Raw genomic sequence first — 25,031 nt, 5'->3', positions numbered from 1 at the left:
GAATTTCACAGACTTTCCTGCCCAGGCTGACTTTGAACTGTGACCCTCAGATCTCAGCCTCCTGAAGATTTACAGGCAAGAGCTACTGGCACCCAGCTGGAAATGTAGTTTTAAATACAACTAGTCAGATTCCTAAACAATCAAAACTTTTTTTAATGTTTATTACAAATATTCCTTCTGACTTTAGTATCTTATATACTTGTAGACACTGTGAAGCATGCTGTGTTAAAAATCCAATGTTGATATCTGTGCAGAATAATTAAATAATGAAATAAACTGTTAAGATTAAACTTCCATTTCTAGTACTTGGATGTTTTTTTAGTGTCTTCTAGATATTAGACCATTCGTTAATTTCTGGTTGTTTGTATTAGGACCAGAATTGATGTGAAAATAGTTACTGAGCTTGTTATAGAGACTAACTTTAAGTAAGCTTCCTACTAATTTATTTGTTAGGATGGAACTTTGATTTTTTTTCTGCCTGAAATAGTTCGGCATCTCCATTTATATTCATTAATATGTGGGAATGAACAGCATCAAGTAAATCCTTGCATCACATAGGATATCAATTTAAGTTCTGTTCCCCCAGTAACAGTTTGAACTCAGGGCCTTGGGCTTGTTTGGCTTGCTTGCTCTAGATCGCAGCCTCCTGAGATCCCATTTGTAGTTTGTTACAAAACTACTCTTTCATTTTAAGTAATTCTCATAAATGTTATTCAAAAGAGGATCGCTTACATCATTGTAACAAAATAAAGGCTTATCACTTATTTTAGCCGTTTCTTCTGAGCAGTAGTTAGATCATACAGCCACTGTCATTGAATTGATTTCAGATGGAGGTGTTTTCACCTTATTTTTATATTTTTGTATTGTGATAAAATGTACATGTGATAAAGCCTCACTTATTGGTGGGTGCTATTGACTCATATTTGTAATCCTAGCTACTCAGCAGGTTCAGATCTGGAGGATCATGGAACTAAGCCATTTTGGGCAGAAAATTCTAGGAGACTTCACCTCCAATTAGCCAGCAAAAAGCCAGAGTGGAAGGATGGCTCAAGTGATAGAGCTCCAGTTGAGTGAGCTGAGTGAATGAGAAGCCCTGAATATAAAACCTGGTACCAGCAAAAAAACTTTTTTTATTATTTAAAATATGCACTCCAATGGCATTAAGAATATTCACGCTATACATCTTTGGAACTTTTTCATTGTCCCAGTCTAAAACTACTTGCAATCATAATACTGTCATATGTCCATAATAATCCCCATCCAGAAAAATTTTCTGACCCATCTAACTTCTGGAAAGCAACATATATTTAAAATGTATGCTTAATTTGTTAACTTTTGACAGCCCAAAGGAATTTAGTTAATTACACTCATGAAACACAAAACAAAGTAGTTTAATTTTCTTAACCATATGTATAAATCAGGCCACTTATTAAACATTGATTTTATCTTTTACATATCAAATAATTTTAAGCCCAATTCAGTATCAGATTTAGGTTCTTTCTCCATTTTGAACCTAGTCTTTTAACAGTATTTTCTTATTCACCATTGCATAATTGTTTTTGTTTTTGCCAGATCTGGGGTTTTAACCCAAGGCTTTGAGTTTACATTGCTGTCCCTCTCTGCCCCTCTAATCACATAGGCCATATCTTCAAGCCAGCTTGTGTGTGTGTGTGTGTGTGTGTGTGTGTGTGTGTGTGTGTGTGTGCTGGTACTGGGACTTGAATTCAATGTCACTTAGCATTTTTTCTCAAAGCTGGAGATCTACCACTTGAATCATAGCTCCACTTCTGGTTTGTTGGTGGTTAATTGGAGTAAGAGTTTCATGGACTTTCCTGCCTGGGCTGCTTTGAACCAAGATTCTCAGAGCTCTGCCTCCTGAGTGAGTAGGATTGCTGGTGTGAGCCATCAGAGCCTGTCTTAAAGACGGCTTTTTGATAGTTATTTTGGAGATGGAGTCTTACAGATTGTTTTCTGCCATGTCTGGCTTCCCGAGTAGCTAGGATTATAGGCATGAGCCACCAGTGCCTGGCAGCTTTTAGTTTATGTTGAACTACAAAGAAATGATGTCACTCCCTCCTCCACAGTATAACCCCTGCTTTCACTATATTTGATGTCAGTATAACTTGTGGAGGAGATGGGGAAAAACCAGTTGTTTAAGGATACAGGTGGACCTGTTGCAACAATGAGAAGTACAAGTTGTCATGTCCAAAACGAGCTTTACAACGTTGGTGCAGGGGGGGGGGGGGGGGGGGGGGAGGAAAAGGATTGGGATTAGGGGGGGAGGGGGGAGGCTGGGAAGGGATGTGAAGGATAAACAAAGGAGGAGGCTGCAATGCTTGGTAAGAAATGTACGCATTATCCTGCCCATGTAACTATAACTCCTCTGTACAGTATGTTCACAAATAAAATTAAATTAAATTAAAAAAAAAAAAAGATGTCACAATCAGAAATTACTGTACGTTTTAAAAGCAGCATATCTCAGTCCATATTTCAGAACATATCACTGTGTCATTAAGATCTCATTACTTAGTTTCACTAAACTTGGCTTTGATTCTAAGTATAAAATGTTTGTTATTCACATCCCTCTTTTTTTTTCTTGTCAGTCTTGGGACTTGAACTCTAGGCCTGGGAGCTGTCCCTGAGCTCTTAGCTCAAGGCTACTTACTTGAGCCACAGTGCCACTTCCAGCCTTTTCTGTTTATGTGGTGCTGAGGAATCGAACCCAGGGCCTCATGTATGTGAGACAAGCACTCAACCACTGAGCCACCTTCCTAGCCCTCACATCTCTTTTCTAAGTTTATAAAAATTCAAAATACCAAGGATGAATAATAGTTCAGATGTGCTACTCTAGAAGTATTTTAAATTACCTACAATTAACCTTACCATATTAAACAAGTTTATCTGTAGCAGATGAGAGCCCACTTTGCAACATTCAGAATGTTATCACTGGATATTTTAACGTATAATCTATATTTTTCATCCTAGCTCTCTTAACCTTTTACTGAATATGAGATAGATTTACCACCTGCTTTACTGTCAGAGAAAAAAACTAAGCTAATTATGCCTAAATAAGAAATGGATGGACTTGGAAAATTTTATGTTAAGTGAGGTTAAGTCAGGTCTAAAGACAAAAGATGCATGCTTAGATCTAATTTTTTTTTTTTTGGGGTCCGGTCGTGGGGCCTGAACTCTGGGCCTGGGCGCTGTCCCTCAGCTCTTCAGCTCAAGGCTAGTGCTCTACCACTTGAGCCACAGCGCCACTTCTGGCTTTTTTCTTTTTGCTTATGTGGTGCTGAGGAATCGAACCCAGGGCTCGAGCATGCAGGGCAAGTGCTCTACCACTGAGCCACCTTCCCAGCCCTAGATCTAATTTATAAATCTAAATGTAAACATATACATGGTCATATTCATATATACAAAAATGTTTTAATTCAAGTATGGTATACTCAAAGGAGGATTCCAATAGAGTAACTCCTTTCAAAAACTAACTTATAGTCTAACAAAATTCATACTAGGAATTTGGAATTTAAGATGTCTGGGGAGATATGGTCAAAGGAGGGGGTAGATGAATAAAGACAAGGGTAAGAAAATACAGTCATGGTATTCAGTGTATACATGTGAAATGGAACTAGGAAAATTGACAGGGTAAGTGGGGTTGAGAAAGATGTGAATGATGAAAGGGGTGACGTTGATCAAGATGCATTGTACTCATAAGCTGACATGTTCAATTAAACCCCTTTAATTAAAGATAATAAAATGTTAAAACATATTAGTTTTATAAAAACTTTGTGACAATAGCTAAAATGACTAAACACTATACTTTGTAGGAGAAATGCTAGATGTGTTTTGCAAAAATTATTTTGAGAGAATGTTTCATAGTAAATGCATGTATAAGAACATGAAGGTTATGGAGTAGCAGAGAAAGAACTATTAGGAACATTTGATTTTTTAATTACTAGAGACAAATAGTTATAGGGTTATTTCTTATATTCTTATCAAAACTGTAAGTTACATTTAAAATTTGTTACACAAATTTTACAAAGAAAGTGTGTTGTGATATTTACAACAAGCATAAAATATACTTTCACCAAATCCACACAGTCTATATTACTTTTTCTTTACCCATCCCTTTCCTCTCCCTTCATTTTTAACAGTTTGGTGGATTTCATTATGTATTATGTAATTTTCATATATATGTACTTATATTAATCTACCTGCTACATTCTCTTTTTTTTCCCTTTCTCTGCCACTAGTTGCTCCAAAATAGACTCTATTTTACAACTACATCATATTAGTATTTTTAGATCTAGATTTTGCGTATGAGCAAAAACTGCAATATTTGTCTTTTTTTGGTCATATTGAGTTTGAGCTTGCTCAGTTTGCTTGTCAGACTGGTGCTCTACCATTTGAACCATGCCTATAGTCTGAGATTTTGCTGGTTATTTTTGAAGACAGAGTTTAGTGGGCTTTTCTGCCTGGGCTGGCTGCAAATCTTAGCCTTCTGGCTCTCAGCCTTCTAGGTACCTAAGATTACAGCAATGCCTGTGGTAATTATCTTCTTACACTTGGCTTACCTCATTTTCATGATGATATCCAGAGGAACATATTTTTTTAGGCTCTTAAGGTATTATTAACTGTATAGGTCCTTAAAGCTTTAAATTATGTTTTGGGTTTGCTCATTATTATATTATTTGGAAGGAGCTAAGACAGTCAGTTCCTCTGTAAGTGCCTTGTCAGAATTCTGATTCTGTATATATTCTTATTTGAAATACTTTTCCCCACTAATCACCATAGAAAATATAAAATCAAATACAAAAGAAACTTCAGAAATAAAGGTCTGAAACATATTCTTTTTTGTTGGTGGTGGTCATGGGGCTTGAACTCAGGGCCTGGGCACTGTCCCTGAGCTCTTTTTGCTCAAGGTTAGCGCTCTACCACTTTGAGCCACAGTGTCACTTCCAGTTTTCTGGTGTTTAATTGGAGATAAGAGTCTCATGGACTTTCCTGCCTGGGCTGGCTTTGAACCATGATCCTCAGATCTCAGCCACCTAAGTAGCTGGGATTACATATGTGAGCCACCTGTGCTCAGCTTAAAGTTGTTGTTGTTGTTTGGCAATTGTGGGGCTTAAACTCAGGGCCTAGGCACTGTCTCTGAGCTCTTCATACTCAAGGTTACAACACTAACACTGCAAGCCAAAGAGCCACTTCTGAAAGATGTTCTTGATCATATAACTAGTTAGTACCAAGGTGAAGACAGTTTTGTTTATTCTGGTACTTTATTTTAATAACACTGTTTGGGGAATTAAGAATCAATATAAACACATATTTAGCCATTAGTCAATAATATGCATTTGTTTTCTACATTAATAGGCTAAAGCAAATGTAAAATATGGGAAGAGTCTAAAGAAGAAAAGGAAAGGAAGATAGAAAATCCCCAGGTTTCTTCACTATGCCTCAGTTCCTAAGTCCTAGTTCTTTGCCAGAACACTTTAGTTTGTGTAATGTGGAGAGTTCCCAGAAAACTAGATTCTGTCCTTCTTCATCAGTAACAGTATGTGCTCAGTTGACCTCTAATTTAACATCCATTTTCTCTCTAGGTCTCAACCCTGAGATAGGTTGTAAAAAATATTTACTGTTATCAGTTTCCTCTCCCACTTTCAGATATAGGCCATTTATTTCTAGGAGTCCAAAAGTCATGTCTAAAACAGTAGGTGTAGAAGGTAAAATAATCCTTTATTTAGCATCTCTTGTGGATCAGATGTATTTTCATTATGAATGCCAACCCTAGATATGAAGTCTATCATTCAAGATTTTGGGCTCTGTGTGTGTGTGTGTGTGTGTGTGTGTGTGTGTGTGTGTGTGTGTGTTTGTGTGTGTTGGTTCTAGAGCCTGAACTCAGAGCCTGGACCTTGTCCCTGAACTTCTTTGCTCAAAGCTAGTGCTCTACCACTTGATATACAGCCTCACTTCTGGCTTTTTGATGGTTAATTGGAGATAAGAGTCTCAAGAACTTTGCTGTCCAGGCTGGCTTTGAACTGTGATCAGATCTCAGCCTCCCAAGCAGCTAGGATTACAGACATAAGCCCCTAGTGCCCAGTTCATCTTTGGACTTTTTAAAAGTTAACTCTCAATGAACCCTTGGTCAGACTTGTCTGTACCAACTAATAACTGTGTGACGTTAGGAAAACCATTTAATATCTCCAAGCTTCATACATGCTCCTCACATTTCTGTTTAAAAACACATATTCTTGGACTTTGTACATGGAGATTGAAGTAGATTTGAGGTACTGTCTAGTAATATGTACATTTGTCCTCCTTTCCCATTCCACTTCAGCTACCCCTTCTCTTTTCTCTTTCACTTCTCCCTCTGTTCCTTCCTCCCTAGTTCCTTCTTTCCTTTTCTCTTTGTCTCCCTCAGTTTCTTCCCTTCGTTTTATTTTGTAAAAAAATCTTAATGTTAGTCTGATGCATAATTTAACTTGATAACCTTCTAGATGATAACAAAGTTTGCTTATTATCTAAACAAATGCTGGACAACTATGATATGTAAGAGTCTGAGCCTGAAGCTCTTGCTGAGCTTCATTGGTTCTTACCTGTAAATCCAAGCTACTCAGAAGGCTGAGGTTTGAGGATAGCAGGAGTCAGCAGAGACAGAAAAATCCATGAGCATCTTATCTCCAATAAATTAACAAAATGCTAGATTGGGGATATAACTCAAGTGGTAGAGAAGTAGTCATGACTGACAAAAAGCTCAGTGATAGCACAGAATCCTGAGTTCAACTCCAGTGCCTGCCCCCAACACCAATGTGAGCCTATGCATGATTTTGAAAAACTGCATATGTGAATTTGATGAGAAACCCCAAGTAAGGCTCATTTTTACAAGAATTGTTCCAGAAATTTTGATATTTAATCATATTTGAATTGCTTAGAAGAGTATAGTATACAGATAAAATTAGAGTGAATCTTTTTAGCTACATTTCAAATGTGTCATCTCTTTGAAATCTCCTTTTATAATTTCATATATTTTAATTTTTGATTAACCGAAGTAAGGGTTTCAGCATATTTAGTGTATGTATGTGTGTATGTGTGTGTATGTGTGCTTGTCTGAGTATGAGGACTTGAACTCAGGGCCTTACACTCATGGCTTTTTTTGCTCAATCTGGTGCTCTACCACTTGAGCTACACCTCTATGTCTTGCTTTTTGCTGGCTAACTGAAGACAAGTGTATAACAGATTTCTCTGCCAGGGCAGTGATCCTCAGATCTCAACCTACTGAATATCTAGGATTACTGGCATGAGCCACAGGCACTCAGAAAAATACACACACACACACACACACACACACACACACACAAATATACTTACATATGTAACATATATATATATATATATATATACATACATACATACATACATATGCACATTTTTATGACATTACTAGGGCTTTCACTATTAATGTTACATCCACATTTTTTCCACTGTATAGATAAATTTATTGGATACAAGGTTATAACTTCAGCCCTAATATTGAGTATCATTTCTTATATTTGCATGTAATATATCTAAGGGTTTACCATGCGTAAAGCAAATTCTAAGCTCACCTGTTAATGCCTTCTAATTTTTTACTTTTCTTCCTTTCTATATACACTGCCCGGCTTCTGGTTCAACCACTTTTTTTTTTGGTCCTGTAGCCTGAACTCTGGGCCTGGGCACTGTCCCTCAGCTCTTCAGCTCAAGGCTAGTGCTCTACTACTTGAGCCACAGTGCCACTTCTGTCTTTTTCTGCTTATGTGGTGCTGAGGAATTGAACCCAGGGCCTCATGCATGCAATGCAAGTATGCTACCACTGAGCCACCTTCCCAGTCTTAGTTCAACCACTCTTTGCCTCTGTTAAATGCAGAAGTAAATTTAAGTACTCTCTGTCATGATTTGGTTTTATTCAAAGCTTTCCATTATTGTTATTTATAGTATTTCTTACCTTGAAATACATTTACTTGATTTTTTACTTAAAATTGCCACATCTTTTAGTCCCTTGATAAAGAGTTATTATCTACAAAGTTTCCTTAAATTCCTTAGCAGGAATATACTTTACCTTCTTTTCTCTTTCTCTCTCTCTTTTTATTGTGAAAATACTGTACAGAGAGGTTACAATTACATAGGCAAGATAATGAGTACATTTCTTATCAAGCTACTTTACCTTCTTATGTCTTACAGTATCTAAAATATTTAGGATTTGGGATTATAGGCTTCTTTGTGGGGTTTTGTTTGTTTTGTTTTGCTTTTTGGTCATGGGGCTTGAACTCAGGGACTGGGCACTGTCTCTGAGCTCTTTTTGTTCAAGGCTAGAGCTCTACCACTTTGAACCATGGCTCCCATTCTGGTTTTCTCATGGTTAATTGGAGATAAGAGTCTCACAGAACTGTTCTGCTCCAGCTGGCTTTGAACTGTGATCCTCAGATCTCAGCCTCCTGAGTAGTTAGGATTACAGGGTGAACCACCATTTTGATTTATAGTTCTTTCTATACACATTTTATCTTTTTGTCAGTCATGGGGCTTAAACTCTGGACCTAGGAGCTATCACTTAGCTCTTCAGCTCAAGGCGAAGACTCTACCACATGAGCCACAGTGCCACTTATACATTTTATCTTTGCTAATGGATTGTATACTCCCTGAGATTATTCGGTTTATCATTTTCTACATGTAAAATAGATTTGTATGTGTAATGGAGTTAAAGTTAAACAAAATTCATGTCCCAACTCCATTTAATAACACAAGTGACAAGTTATTTTCACTTCACTTAATTCTAATTTCCTAACTTTCACAATATAGTCAATATAACATATCATATACATTTGCCTTAAAAATCTAAAGGAATTAACTGCCATCTTGTTAGACACACTGTAGACCTTCAATTAAAGTTCATTCTTTTCCTACTTCTTCTCCAAATATCTAAGCTAATGATGTCCACAGACATTCAGGGCCCAAACTAAGCTGTGTTATATGGAATTAAAAGGAAGAAGTAGATAGGAATGTTATGTTACAATTGACACAAATCAGTAATTTTCTGAAAATTATTCAGATTTTGAGCTAGAAAATATCTTTTCATAAAGAAAAATGAACCAAAGTGGGCATGGTGAATTTGGCCAAAGCACATTGTGTGCATATCATAAATATCACACTAAGACTCTTTTGTGCAATTCATTTATGCTCGTAAAATGGTTTTTTAAATGTTTTAAAAAGAATTCATGTCTACTAGACCTATTTTGGACTTCATTCATACCTCCAGAGGTGCTAAAGAATAAATTTGTTGTTTTGAGCCAAAAAGGGAAGAAAAGGAGGAAGGGATGGAGAGAAGGAGGAAGAAAGGAAGGAAGGAAGAAAAATTAAAGCAAATCAAACTCTTTCTGAGAAACTGAGTTAAAGACAGTAGCTTATGCAATGCATGCATGCGTTGTGTGTGTGTGTGTGTGTGTGTGTGTGTGTGTGTGTGTGTGTGTGTGTGTGTGTGAGACCGAGGCTTGAGTTCAAGGCCTCCTGCTCTTGCTTATGATTTTTTCTCAAGGTTGGCTCTCTATCACCTGAGACACACCTCCACTTCTGGCTTTTTGATGTTTAATTGTAGACTTTTTTTTTTTTTTTGCTGGGGCTGGCTTCACACTTCAATCCTCATATCTCAGCCTCCTGAGTAGCTAGGATTATAGGCATGCGACATCAGTGCTTGGCTAATCAATACTACTCTAAAGGAAAAGTTAGAGAGGAACCAGTAATTTCATGTAACTGATGACTAGGAATGAAAGGCTGGATTAAAAATTCAACCAGATATTCACCAATCTGAGTGTCAATTTCAAAACTTTCTTAATAGTAGGTCAACCTGTAATTATGGGTTGATATAGGAAATAAATCAGCATATTATTTAGGAATTCTTAAATATCTAAATTAGTGGTTCCTTATTCCTTAGTATATTATTTATATAATATGGCATATTGTCTCCAAAGGATAACCTGACCAGAGATTTGGGGCAGGTCTCCTGATGTGATTCTAAGGAGAACTTGCTGCTTGATTCCTTGGCTAGTCTGGTTCCTTGGTCAGCAACAGGTAGGTCCTCAAGATGTAACTTAGAACATGTACACAGTATAATAGATATTTTTCATGTCTTTAAGAATAGACCTAAAGCTAGGATGCACAAAGGCAGGTCTGGTTCTTCCTGCAGAGGCTAGTCTGAAGCCTGAACATATAGGAATTTACAGGGTACTGGAAAGAGCCTTCAGCCTGAATCTGCAAGTGCTAACCTAGCTCTGTGGTAGGCTGGGAACCTGGAGCCACTATTACAGACTTGGCACCCGAGCATTCGAGGGTGGACTTGGAGCTTCAGTCCAAGGAGTTCAGTTTGTCGCTAGGGTTTAATCGAGTAGCCTGTGCCCTGAATTTTGTGAAAAAGGATTGAACCCTGGATATTTTGGAGCCAAGGGCCATAGAGACAGGTCTGGAGCCTGGTGCTGGGGCCAATATGGAGTCTGAGTCTGGAAAAAAAAATCTCATCTGGAGCCAAAGATTATGGTTAACTAAAGCTAACATGTTTTAAATTTAGTTTCTATGTATTTAAGTTCTGTTAGTATTATGAATTGGATGTATTATGTTTGTTCTACAACTTTCTATCTATTTAACATAAATTTACTGTCTCCATGAAATTGTGCATAATACCAACTTAATTATTTAAATAGCCAAATAATAAGTAAAATTTTAATGTTCTGTGATTCATACACTATAAAGTAACAATCTTGTTCAGAACACTTGGAAGCTGTTAGGGAATTTGTATGTTAAGTGTGTAAATACAAAAAATATTTGACATGTACTATTCATTACAGGGAAAAACACTACATCAGTTTTTAGATCTTAATACATGATCATTACTTGATATTTTGAGGGTGGAGTTATGTGAGATTTGTTTGGCCTAATGAGTGTGCTAGTATTTATACAAGTGTTAGTCTTAGAACAGTGCATTTCTTAGTATTACCTGCTATAAATATTACCTGCATAAAATAACAACTATTATAATTTTAAAGTTTATGTTTTAATTATTGATCCCCCATTCTATGAAGCTTGTAACGTTACTGGTGCCCTCAAATTTATCACCTAAACTTACAATACTAAAGTGACTAACTCTTACCATGGAAGATATTAGAAGCTTATCTAATATATATATATATACTAAAATGAATACTTGACAAGCTATTACTGCAACCCCACAAACTTGAAAACATGAAGTGATACTGTGAAATAATATGCAATCATGGAATAAAAATTGTGCCTGTAAAGATTTGTTAATGTGATAGTTTTTTTATTCTATTCATAGATATTACTTGGAATGAGCAGAGGAAGGCTGAACTTTTTACAAATGATTTTTGTCATATTTGTGGAGTGGTGCTGCAGTTTGAATCCCAGAGGATTTCCCATTATAAGGTTGGTTAAATATAACAGGAAAAGAGTGTATGGCAAATTTTTGATGTGGCAAGTAACTTCTTATAAAACGTCTTACTTTATTATTACAAAAAATGCCTAATATTTCCATTCATGGAGGGAAATATTGGCTCAGAGAAAGACAGCAACATACGACCTTAAATTTTGGGGAATCCAGGTTAAACTCAGTTGTTTTGAACCCAATGGTCATTTTCTTTTCATTACATTATTCTGTGTCCCTTTATGTTGATTGTCCTCATAGTAAATATAAAAAAGGCATTATAACACTTGAATAGGAAATTGTTACTGTGAATCAAAGGATGTTATAGAACATGTATAATCTTCTTTTACAACAAATGGAGACTATAGAAACAAAATAAACCAGTTTTGACTTGGATACATGTTTTTAAACACTGAACCAGAGAATTCTAGAGCCAGAAGAGAAAATTTTTAGTGTTCTTAGTCTTAGTTTATAAATTAGAAATCTGAAACTCAAAGTGATTTTTTCATAGGTATTCACCAGCATGACTAAGCTTAAAAATGATCTGATTTCATATTCAGTGCTCTTTCATTTGGCACTGCTTCAAATTCTGTATCATCAAATGAAATATTAGGTTTGTCTCATATCTAATATTTAGATTATCAAGAGTACTAAATACATTTATTTCAAACGAATGTAATTCCCATTCTACTTTTTAAAATTGTTTTTTACATTTTAATTGTTTTTATTAGGTGAAGTACAGAGGGGTAATGTTTCGTAAGTCATGTTAGGAGTACATTTCTTTTTGGGCAATGTCACCCTCACTTCTATTTTTTTAAACACCTTATTTTGTTTCACTTATTGCCTCTCTTATTCACAATCATATTTTGTTTCAGATGTTCACTGGGATTGAATTACTGAGGGAAATTGTGTTGTATGTGGATTGAGATGAAGTAGGTTTAAATCTTCACTCTACAAATGACTACTTATGTAACCCAGGGCAAGTGGTTTTGCCTCTCTGAGCATGTTTCTTGAACCTCAAAAAAATAGGAATAGTGAAAATCTCCCTCATCATACTTATGAGAGTTAAGTAAAATATGTGCCTAGCACATTCTCAGACAATATAACACAAAGAATTAGAATTAGTAGTGAGACAGATATGATATTGAGCTATCAAAAGAAAATTGAGGGGCTGGGAATGTGGCTTAGTGGTAGAGTGCTTGCCTAGCATGCATGTAGCCCTGGGTTCAATTCCTCAGTACCACATACATAGAAAAAGCCAGAATTGGAGCTGTGGCTTAAGTGTAGAGTGCTAGCCTTGAGCGAAAGAAGCTCAGGGACATTGCCCAAGCCCTGAGTTCAAGCTGCAGGACTGGCAAAAAAAGAAAGAAAGAAAGAAAATTGAGAAAAGATATGCAGCAAATTCCTAAAATACGAATTTTACTATCCATAAGTTCAGCAGTGTATAAACTGTATAGTCACCAGCAAATGTTATAAAAGAATAAAAGCTTGAAAGAAAATATTATACATCAACTTTGAGTTAGTATGTACCTATGAGGAGAGAGAGGAAAAGATTGTGGGCATGAGGGTATGGGACTCTATCTGAAATTTTTTTTAGAGGGGGGTCCGGTCGTGGGGCCTGAACTCTGGGCCTGGCCACTGTCCCTCAACTCTTCAGCTCAAGGCTAGCGCTCTACCACTTGAGCAACAGCGCCAATTCCAGCTTTTTTCTTTTTGCTTATGTGGTGCTGGGGAATTGAACCCAGGACCTCATGCATGCATGGCAAACATTCTATCACTGGGCCACCTTCCCAGCCCCTCTATCTGAAAATTTTAGACACTTAAAAAAAGTTGATGTGAAAAAAAATGAACCAAAATGTTAATATCTGTTGAAACTAGATGGTGAGTATGGGCTTCAATTGTAGTCTTTCTTTTCTGCCACATCATGGTGAATATATTCCACAATTTGAAATTTTATAGAGAGAATAATTGCTTCAAATAATATGTTCAAGAAGTTCTAGTTTCCCTTTTTCCTACACCAACATCTTATTTATTTTTACATATTTCACTATACATTTTTTTCAGCGATTGTTTCCAATGTTGCTTGGCTTGAGTGCAAAATATTTTACTTCCTCAAATAAAACAATTTGAGAGATAGACGGTGAAGGATTTATTTGAAAACTCCATGACACAATGAGGTAGCTTGGCATTTTGTCTTTATACTCTGATGAATAAGCTTTTGTTTTCACGGCCACCCATGGTCCAAGATGACTATTGGAACTTCATCCTTTGCAGCTTAATTCTAGAAGCAAGAAGAATAGAAAAATTATCTCACAGCTTCCCAAAAGTTTCACACAACACTTAGGATTAAATAGTAATTAGTGTGTGTTGATTGTACAAAGGGCTATCATATATTTTGTTGGCCACACTCTAGATATATGTCTATAGTTTGCTGAAAGGAGGCTAGAAAATATACTCTTCAAGCTGGAAACATTGTACAAGAATTTAACTAAACATTTGTTTACTGTGTAGTAACCAGGAGCCTCTGACAAAAGGAAGAATATAAAAATTATTACCTTGTCCATGGTAGAATTAATTTTACTTTAACAGAGATTTAGGAATGTGAGAGTATATGGAACTCTTCCATAGAATTAATGCAGATGAAATATATTAAAACTTACATGCTGTCCTGAAATTCAGAAAGATTTAATAGCAATGATTCTGCTATGGATTAACAAAGTCCTATTATATTGGTTTTTTTTCCAGAGTGAAAAACATGCTCAAAACGTTAGATTTTATTTTCAAATGTGTTGGGAACAAAAGGAAGTACCTGGTAAGAAAAGCAAGATGTATGTTGAGAATTTCCAGGTGAGTTTTCTATGTTGAGTGTGGTAATTTTAAACCTTGAGGTTATTTTACTCTTTCCAACAAGACTTTGCTTATTTCAGATGCATGAGAATGAAGTAGTGGACAGAAACAAATTTTGTGATCCCTGCAACATGATTTTTAGCTCCTCAGTTGTCACTCATTCTCACTGTGAGGGGAAGATACATGCTAAAAGACAGAGGCAATTAATGGAAGAATGCAATCAAATATCTCCACCAGGATTTCAACCAATGATGAGTAAGGTTCTATTCCCTATTTGTCTTGCATACAGAATCTTCTCAATCCCCTTCTACCCCACCAGCTCTATCATCTATTTTTATTGGGAAAACTTTTGTGTTTTTTTTTACTTTTATATTATTAAGTAATTGTACAAAGAAGTTTCAAAATGTCAGTACACCTTGAATACTCCAGTTTAAAAACTTTGACTATTGTTTTGCTCAGTCACTTCTCTTGTACTTTCTGCATCTCTTTTTTTTACTTTTTAAATTGTTGTCTTCAACTGTATAAAGGAGTTGCCATTTAACAAAGCCATTTATGAATACAATATATTGTGATCAATATCACCCCTTTCAACATTCTTACCCATCCTTCCCCTACACATCCCTCTTCTTAATTTTATAGGATATACACTGGATTCTTATCTGCATTTGCTCTGCTTCATTTGTCTACCCTTTTCCTCTTGGCCCTACCCCACCCCTTTGAGTATTGACCTTGTTTTTGTTTATTTTCCTGAACTTTGACTTCGCCTTTCTAAGAAATTACACCATTTGAGACATCTTCTGAATGTATTATATTTCTGTTGATACAAATGCCACCCAATGTATTTACTTATGAATTTGTAAGCTAAATCTACCATCCACATATAAGGGAAAACATGGAACCTTTGTCTCTCTTGGCCTGACTTACTTCACTTAACATAATTTTTTCCAAGTCTGCCTATTTCTTTACAAATGGTACAATATCATTCTTTCTAATGGATGAGTAAAATTCTATCGTGTGTATATATAGCACATGTTTTTGATCCATTTGTGTATTTAGGGGAATCAGGGTTGCTTCTATACTTTGACTAGAGTGAATAGTGCTGCAATAAACATGGTTGTGCTGATGGCTTTACTGTATCTTGGTTCATAATCTATATCTCCTTTTGTTCTCTATCTCTTTTCTTTGGAGATTATAAATACTAGCTGATTTTTTTTATGTTTTATCCCTCTCTCTCAAAATAAAAGCAACTGATTTGCCACACTGCTATAAACAACAGTAGGAAACTAGAGTTATTTCAGTTTCTAAAGAAACCATAAAATCTCAGCCCATTGCCACTATATTTTGCTATACTATTTTCCAAAATACTTTCTCACATGTATGTTCAGACTAATGTCTTTATCATAATATAGATAAAAATATGGTATTTCCTAACTATAACCATAAGTTAAGAAAAGTTAATGAATCTTTTATCCTGATAACCTTTCTTCTCATGAACATTAAAAACTCCCACTAGCACCATGAATCAGTAGTCCCTGAGCAATTACAGTATATTAAATCACAAAGATGCAGATGCCTTTTCAGAGAGACTGGGATTCTAGCACATATGAGAAATTTGACCAAAGTGTCCTGAGATGGCAGAGTGGATTCTGAAAAATTCAATAAGTTTGTATGCTACATCAAAGAAATGATGATTAATGTTTTGCGATAGTCACTGCCATTAGAAACATTATTAAAGCTCATTGTTTTCTTAATGAGTGAAGACAGAATTAGTGTTAAATTTATTCTAATCTCTCTAAAGTGTTGTACATTTGTTTATTATGTCTGCCCATCTAGAAGTAACCTAATATGCAATGTAAGAGAGATATTTTGAACATTTTGTCTTATCTCCAGTCCCCAAAATTCATTGATTTGTTCTCAAGAGAACAAATGAAAGAGCAAAAAAACAACTGGAGTTGTAACTATGTGGATATATATATAGTATATATACATAATTTTACATTTCTAATTACAGTTTTGCAAATATAGTTAGAATAGATTACTTATTATGTTATTCAAGAAAAATATCAACTTAGAATTTGGTGCTATCTGACTTACCCTCACTATTTTCAGTCTTGATATGGCTCCCATGCTATCACTGGTTCTTCAAATAAATATATGTAGTCAATTTCTTATACAGAACACTTATTTCCTTCCAGGTCTTTATTTAACAAATTTGGTGATAGACTAATCAATTTGCATTGTCACAGAAGGAATTCTTTATTATTAAATATCTTTGTCTAGTAGTGCTTTGCTGACCAAATCCAAAAATGGAGTGTTTTTAGAGAATTCAAAGTTTCTTTAACACTTTATCATGAATGTAGTTCTAATATCTGAATCCCTGTTGATCATTTCTCATTACAACTATTTCAGCAGGTGCACGTTTTCCCTTCTCTACAGCATCAACCTTCTTGAAGCCCTTTGCTGTCAAACCTCCTCCAGGTAAGATTATAATCAGGATTGCACCATCTTCCTACAGTCAGTGCTTTGAACTTGAATAATCCAAACAAGTATTGTGAGTTCTGTCCACTGATGAACCAACATTATGTGGGAGAAAGAAATCACAAAAGATATGAAGCTAAGAAGTCATTTGTAGACAAGATAAGATAGAAATCTTTTCCAGAAAAATTAAACTCAAGTGTTAAACAGGAAAATTATTGGGAACTCTGTCACAGGAAGTTTGTATTTTATAAAACATACTTCTTGGCACTGGGAAGGTGGCTCAGTGGTAGAGCGCTTGCCTTGCATGCCTGAGGCCCTGGGTTTGATTCCTCAGCACCACATAAGCAAAAAGAAAAAAGCCGGAAGTGGCACTGTGCTCAAGTGGTAGAGCGCTAGCTTTGAGCTGAAGAGCTGAGGGACAGTGGCCAGGCCCAGAGTTCAGGCCCCACGACCGGACCCCAAAAATAATAAAAAATAAAAAAATAAAACATACTACTTTATTTTATACTTCATTACTTCTGTTGATTAAGAAGTGATAGCACTCCTGGAATCACAGAATTTTAGAGAAGTGATGACTTTCAAGTCCATGTAGTTTGAATTGTTTTCTAGAAATTATACCTAAAACATTTTGGATGACAGTTATTAATCAAATCAAACTTAGGTATTCACATGATTCCATGTTATCTTGAAAACTCAAGAAAGTATTTGAAATTCATATTTGGCAACATCATTCATTCATTAAGTATGGTGTAAGTATCTCTTGGTTGCTGGACTACTTTTCCTGAAGGAACAAATATGTAAACTTATGTAAACTAGTCGAGTTAAAAACACTGCCTCAATTTCACAAGGTAGTAGACATAATTTTGAATATATATCTTTGTGAGGTAAAGGAGTGAAACATTATTTAAATTTTTGGTTATTAGAAATGGGAAGGCGAAATGATTCAGGCACAATATAAAGACTAAACCACTTACTCTTCTAATCATATTTAAAAAATTCCTCCCACAGACACCTCATTACTCGTAGTTTATCCTCAGCTCACAATTACTTTTCATTTCTTTACTTACTAGAGCCTTTTGCTTTGTGTAAAATGTCCATTGCTCCTGTTTACTTGAACCTCTATTCTTTGTCCTATATAGAACTCCTTATGATCAGTTCATTTGCCTGCGTTTCTGTTTCTTGTCCACTTTGTATATTGGCTCTGTTTTATTCATTACCTAGATGTCTCATGGTTCCATTCTTGGACTTACTCTACAAACATGATTCAGGCTATTTCTGTGGTTTAGATCCCTTTTGTATGCTGTGACTTTTCCATTGTATCCCTTTAGCATGCTGTGACTTTTCCATTAAGACTGAGACTGACATTGGCTAAATGGAAACTACTCTTTCACCTGGACACTTCAAAGGCATCAAATTCACATGTCCATAGTAGGACCTACAATTAACTGTAATCTTCCCAACAGCGCCTTCTTCACTTTCTATATATAATGAAATATTAAGCTGTGGTCATTTTACCTCTGAATATTACTATACCTTTATCTCCAGCTCTAATTTTTACACCCTTCATTTCTAATTTTCTTTTTTTTCTTTTTTTTGGGGGGAGGGTCCGGTTGTGGGGCATGAACTCTGGGCCTGGGCGCTGTCCCTCAGCTCTTCAGCTGAAGGCTAGCACTCTACCACTTAAGCCACAGCGCCACTTCCGGTTTTTTCCTTTTGCTTATGTGGTGCTGAGGAATCGAACCCAGGGCATCAGGCATGCAAGGCAAGCGCTCTACCACTGAGCCACCTTCCCAGCCCCCATTTCTAATTTTCGTCTTTCATTTCTTCCTAGAGTTTTGCTACTCAGACTATGAGCAGTACCATTGACATCCCCTGGAAGCTTGTTAGAAAAGAAGAATCTGAGGTCCCAGTACACACCAACTGGACCAGAATTGTCATTTTAACAAGACCTCTAGTGATTTATGCTCATTGAGTTTTGAGAAACATTACTCTAAATATTACCAAAATGACCAACTGTTGCTAACCCAGTTTTGTCTCCCAAATCCACTCTCAATTTAAATGCTAGAGTGTTTCAGTTAAAACACATGTTTCTTTTTTTTAACCCCAACTATTTCCATTTTCTTTTTTCTTTCAATTTTTTTTTTTTATTGTGAACATACTGTAAAGAGGGGTTACAATTACATGGGCAAGATAATGAGTACATTTCTTATCAAGCATTGCAGCCTCCTCCTTTGTTTACCCTTCCCATCCCTTCCCACCTTCCCCCCCCCCCCCCCCACCCCGCCCGTCCCACCAAAGTTGTAAAGTTCGTTTTCGACATGACAACTTGTACTTCTCATTGTTGCAATAAAACACATGTTTCTATATCACTTTTCTTCTTAAAAGTCCATCAGCAGGGCTGGGAAGGTGGCTCAGTGGTAGAGTACTTGCCTGGTGTGGATGAGGCCCTGGGTTTGATTCCTCAGCACCACATAAGCAGAAAAGGCTGAAAGTGGTGCTGTGGCTCAAGTGGTAGAGCACTAGCCTTGAGCTGAAGAGCTGAGGGACAGCGCCCAGTCCCAAAGTTCAGGCCCCATGACTGACAAAAAAAACTCCATCACTGTTTTCTGTTTTGTTTTGTTTTTGTTGGTCATGAGGCTTGAATTCAGGACCTGGGCTGGTTAATTGGAGATAAGAATCTCATGGACTTTCTTGCCCTAGCTGGTTTTGAACCACGATCCTCAGATCTCAGCCTTCCTGAGTATCTAGGGTTACAGGAGTGAGCCACTAGCTCCCAGCCTTGCTTTTGTGTGTTGTGTGTGACACTGGGGATTGAATTCAAGGCCTTGTGCTTGTTAGGCGGGCATTCTGAACCACATCTCTGTCCTTTTTTGTACTTGTTATTTTTGAGATAGGATCTCCCTTGCCTGTGTTATAATGTGTCTATTTTAGAGTGCCCACCATTACTAGGATAATAAATAGATTCCACTGTGTCAGCTCTTAGTTTAGAAAGAGTCTTGGGACCTTTTCTGCCCAGGCTAGCCTCAAACCATATTCCTCCCAATCTCAGCTTCACAAATAGCTTAGATTATAGGCATGAACTACTGGCACCTAGTAAATATTTTGTTTTGTCTATACTAGGTTTTGAACTCGGCACTTTGCTAGGCAAGTGCTGTATTACCTGAGTCTACTTTGTGTGTGTGTGTGTGTGTGAGAGAGAGAGAGAGAGAGAGAGAGAGAGAGAGAGAGAGAGAGACAGAGAGAGAGAGAGAGAGAGAGAGAGAGAGAGAGAGAGAGGAGAGAGAGAGGGAGAGAGAGGGAGAGAGAGAAAGAGAGGGAGAGAGAGAAAGGGAGAAAGAAAGAGAGAGAACAATGAGCGATTGTGAGCGCACTGAGGCTTGTATTCATGGCCATTGTCTGGACTCGGTTTCTTAGTTGTTTCTGTTTTGTTTTGCTCACTCCACTTCTGTCTTTTTGCCAGTTAATTTTTTATTAGAATCTCATAGATTTTTGTGCCAGGATTGGCTTTGAACCACCATCCTTAGATCTCAGCCTCCTGAGTAGCCAGACTTAGTGGCATGGGCCATCAGTGCCAAGCACCCACTCTATCTTTAAACATTAAATTTATGCTCATACCTTTATACCCTCTTGTCACTAGCCTCTTCCAAACTTGCCATCTACTATCTCCTGCCATGATCTATGTGGTTTACTACCTGAAAATTGCTTATAGTTTTCAGAATAACATTAATTTCTTATCTATACCTCTCTGTGTGTTTCCATATTGCCTTGACTATCTCCACAATCTTTTTTTAGATAACTCCTACTTATTCTTAAACATGCTTCTGTTACCTGGAAGCCTTTTCACTTCCTTCAAAGCCAGTTTTCTGTGCTTCCTTAACCTGAATTTCTCTATATGTTTTCCCCACCCCCACCCCCATTACAATGTGAGGTCTTTGAGAGAAAACACTTCATCTAATGCATCCATATTTCCAGTGTTAGACATAAAACAATGAGACAGAAGAACTGTTTGTTTTTATTTTTGAGTGTTAGTATGTACTATTTCAATTTCCTACTGTTTAATATAGATTGATATATCTCCTGCAAAAGTCTATAGAGATATGTTGTTTTGTCTAGGATTTTAAATAATGTTGATTTGGGCAAGTTCAGAATAGAAGTAATAGGGCTTCTGAAAGTAGATGCTTGGAAAATATAGCCAACTTCCTTCCACTTGTTAAGGAATTTTTCCTGTCCCTGATCTGAAGGTTTCTGAAATAGTTTCTGGTTTAGTAGCATTATGTAAATTTAAAGTGACTCAACTATAAGAAGTGCTCACAATCTTGTCTCCAAAGGAGAGTTCATTTATACTCCCTGAAGAATTTAGAAATTATCATCAGTTTAATTAATGTAACCCAGTTCTTGAAGTCTCCACACTAAATTCTGAAGCAATTTTCGAAGGACAGATTTTCTCTATCTTGACTACTGATTCAATAACCCTAAATAATTAAAATTTTAAAATAACTGGAGAAATTAAATTATATGATGATAATTTTTAAAGAAAATAGAAAGCAGAAATCCATAGTACAATTGAGAACATGGTAAGTAAAAATAACATGGCTTATTAACTATTCACATTTTGTTCATGTTCTTCTCTCTGTCTTTGCCTTCCTCTATCTGCTCTTGCTTGGATGTATTTCTCTTATATCTAATGTCTTCCCTTTTTCTTGATCATTCTCACTGTGTTTTATTGTCCTTCATCCAACCAAGATCTTACTAACACAGGAATGGGTACCACAAAAATATGGAACCAAAGTATGTATGTATTATTTATTTATTGTACTTGTTTCACTTATCTTGCTAATTTCTAGCTCCATTGTTGAATTCGATATAGCACCCTCACCTGTATCTCAACATATCTAAAATTAAATTACTGATCCTTTGTAAAAACCAACTTGAATTTTCCAAGTTTCTGTCTTTCTAGTAGTACCAGCATTAATTAGTCCCTGTACTAGGATCTTTATGGACATCTCTGACCACTTAATTCCCTACATGCTTTCCATCAGCAAGTATTATCAAATCTTAGAACTATTTCCCTAATTGTTTCACTACATTTCTACTACTATTACCTCACACATTAATATGAGAACATTCTAGAAAGCTTTACATGCATTTCAATGTTTTTCTCTCACTCCCTAGTAGTAAGGTATCAACTCTGGATCAACTTCACTCCCCACTTTTTTTTCTACTTCTGAATTTAAGATACTGAGCTATTCTATAGCAAACTATGTACATTTAGAAAATGAGTTCCTATGTAGTCTAGGTATTAAACCTCTTTGAGTCTGTAGTCCTTTTTAATTATTTTTTCTTCATTTAACCATTAGCAATAATTTTAAGCAATATAAATCTCCAATAATAATCTTGTATTGATCTACACTTAACCCTCTTCGCTATCAGACAAGAAAGAATTGGCCATCAGATAAGGGTTACTTAGAAGTAATTGTTTTGTGTTGGTTCTGGGGCTTGAACACAGGGCCTGAGCACAGTTCCTGAGCTATTTTGGACAAGACTGGCACTGTACCACTTGAGCCACAGTTCTACTTCTGGCTTTTTGGTGATTAATTGGAGAGAAGCATATCATGGACTTTACTGCCTGGACTGGCTTTGAACCATGATCCTCAGATTTCAGCTTCTTGAGTAGCTAGGGTTACAGGCATGAGCTGCTGGTGATAGGCTTAGAAGTAATTCTTTTTATTTTAAAATTTTATGTGATAGCATGATAATCCAAGATAAATTTAACAGCTGTTGACAATATAAATGCAAAGTAGTATAGTTTATGCAGTAGTAACAATAGACAGAAACTTAACACTGAATATTATATTCTGTGTCTTCTTTTACATGGAAAAAAAGCATTTTAAAATCTCATGCTTAGAAGTAATGCTTAACTCAAAAGTTCTTTAAGTACAACATTCTTTTTAGCCAAGACTGTATGTATGTGTGTGTGTGTGCACGTGTTCTTACTGTCTTCACTTGTATTCACCCATTCCTCAACTCATTCATTTGTTGGCACACATTTCTTCAGCATTTACATCTCTACTTTTCCACTTGATTGAAAATATTCCTTACAGTGCCCACCAGATTTCTAAATCAAGTGGATACATTTATGACACTTTTGCCTACTTATCCTTTGAACTCTTTTCTTCACTTAAAATTTTTCCATATATATTTTTATATATATGGAGCAGTTACAGTTACATGAGTAAGGTAATGATTTCATTTCTTATTGAGCATTGTTGCCTCCTACTTTGTTTTTCCCCTACCATTCCTTCCCTCCCTACCTCCCCAACTCTTCCCTACCACTCCGAAGTTGTATAGTTCATTTTTGACATAGTGTCTTGTACATCTCAATTACAATAGGTCAACCTATATCTTTATTTCAGCATTTTGTTATTTCCTTTCCCCTCCCCAATTTAGAAAAATGTATATACAAGATGCAGGGCACCAGAATCAAATACAGTGTAAGCAGGGGTTATACCATGGGGGAAGAACATAAAAAAGAAAAAAATGATCACATGGTACATTATAAATACATTGAAAACAACATCAAGAAAGATAAAACCTCATGTCCCTACCTTGGGGTTCATTTCACTTAGCATTATCTTATATGGTAATATGTACATACCTTTTGACCTTTTCTGCTTGCCCTAGACATATACTAGTTATTGCAAATAAGGGAACCATGGGACTTATGTGTTTTGGGGCCTGGCTTACTTCACTTAATATATTTTTTTCCAAGTCTTTCCATTTCCTAACAAATGGGGCAGTGTCATTCTTTCTGATGGAGGCATAGAATTCCATTGTGTGTGTGTTTATATATATTATATATATTATATAATATATATCACATTGTCTTGATCCATTCATCTACTGAGGGGCATCTGGGTTGGTTCTATATCTTAGCTATAGTAAACAGTGCTGCGATAAATATAGTTGTGCTGGTAGCTTTAGTATAGCCTTGTTTGTGATCGTTAGGGTAAATGCCCAAAAGTGGGATTGCTGGGTCCTAGGGGAGCTCTATGTAGAGTCTTTTGAGGAACCTCCATACTGCTTTCCAAAGTGTTTGAACAAGTTTACACTCCCACCAACAATGCAGTAGAGTTCCCTTACAGTTCCTATTTTATACTTAACTGACTCTTTTGAAATGGTTACTAGCAATTTGATTTGAGAATTTTGTTTCCAATTTTATCCTGTGAATGGGGCTCACTGAAATTCTCTTTTCTAAAATCTGTGGAAATTTTTTTGGTGACTTAATATACTACAATGATTTCTGGTGAAGAGAGTAAACAATTGTTGTTGCTGGGTGCAGGTGGCTCATTTCTGTAATCCTAGCTGTGCAGGAGGCTGAGACCTCAGGATTGTAGTTCAAAACCAGCCTAAGGAAGGAAAGCCTGTGAAACTCTTATGTCCAATTAATCACCATAAAACCAGAAGTGGAGCTGTGGCTCAAAGTGATAGAGCACTAGCCTTAAGCAAAAGATCTCAAGGATAGCACCCAGGCCCTTAGTTTAAACTCCACCACCAATATATATATATATATATATATATATATATATATATATATGCATATATATTCATTGTTTTTACTTAATCTTTTGGGATATTTCATGGGTATGTTGGATAGAAAAAGAATTAGAGGCAACTAAGTATAGTGATACATTCTGTGATCCCTACTACTCACAAGACAGTGACAAGAGGATCATAGTTCAAGGCCAGGCTAAGCCAAAACAACAAAAACAACCAAAGACTAGCAAGACTTTATCACAAATTAATTAATTAATTAAAAAAGCCAGGCTAGGTAACCTACATCTGTAATCTCCAATACTTGAGAAGCAAATTTAGGGGTATCATTGTGTGAGTCCAATCTGCGCAAAATAGGAGACCTGATCTGAAAAATAAAACTAAAAGTAAAGGGACTAAGGTCACAGCTCCATGTAGTAGAGTGTTGTTTAGCAAGCATGAAACTAAGAGTTCAATCCCCAGTACTACACTGCTCCCCCAAAAAAAGGGAAGAAAGGAGGGCAAAGATACAGAAAGAAAGAGAGAGAAGGAAGAGAATTAGAGACAAAGAAACAAAATGAGGTTCGTTAAGACATGAATAAAGATTAATTAACTATGCTAAATTTGAAATGTAGACTACACCTCCTTATAACAATAAGCAAGCAGATTATGAATTCTTAGGAAGTAAGTCAAGGTTAAAAACACGGTGTAGTATAAA

General features: G+C 36.2%; 1 protein-coding gene across 1 annotated transcript in view; it reads left to right on the top strand.

The window, feature by feature from the left end:
• The window catches only part of Zmat1 (zinc finger matrin-type 1), a 39,282-nt gene that overhangs the window by 4,360 nt on the left and 9,891 nt on the right, over window positions 1-25,031 (top strand). Inside the window, 3 exon segments of the mRNA XM_042667414.1 lie at window positions 11,354-11,460; window positions 14,204-14,305; window positions 14,386-14,560. Of these exon segments, the coding sequence (XP_042523348.1) occupies window positions 11,354-11,460; window positions 14,204-14,305; window positions 14,386-14,560 (384 nt within the window).

Source organism: Dipodomys spectabilis, unplaced genomic scaffold (genome assembly GCF_019054845.1).
Source record: "Dipodomys spectabilis isolate Male_0828 unplaced genomic scaffold, ASM1905484v1 ptg000399l, whole genome shotgun sequence".
NCBI lineage: Eukaryota > Metazoa > Chordata > Mammalia > Rodentia > Heteromyidae > Dipodomys > Dipodomys spectabilis.
Note: the sequence above shows the minus strand (reverse complement) of the source record. Positions and strands in the feature narration are given on the sequence as shown.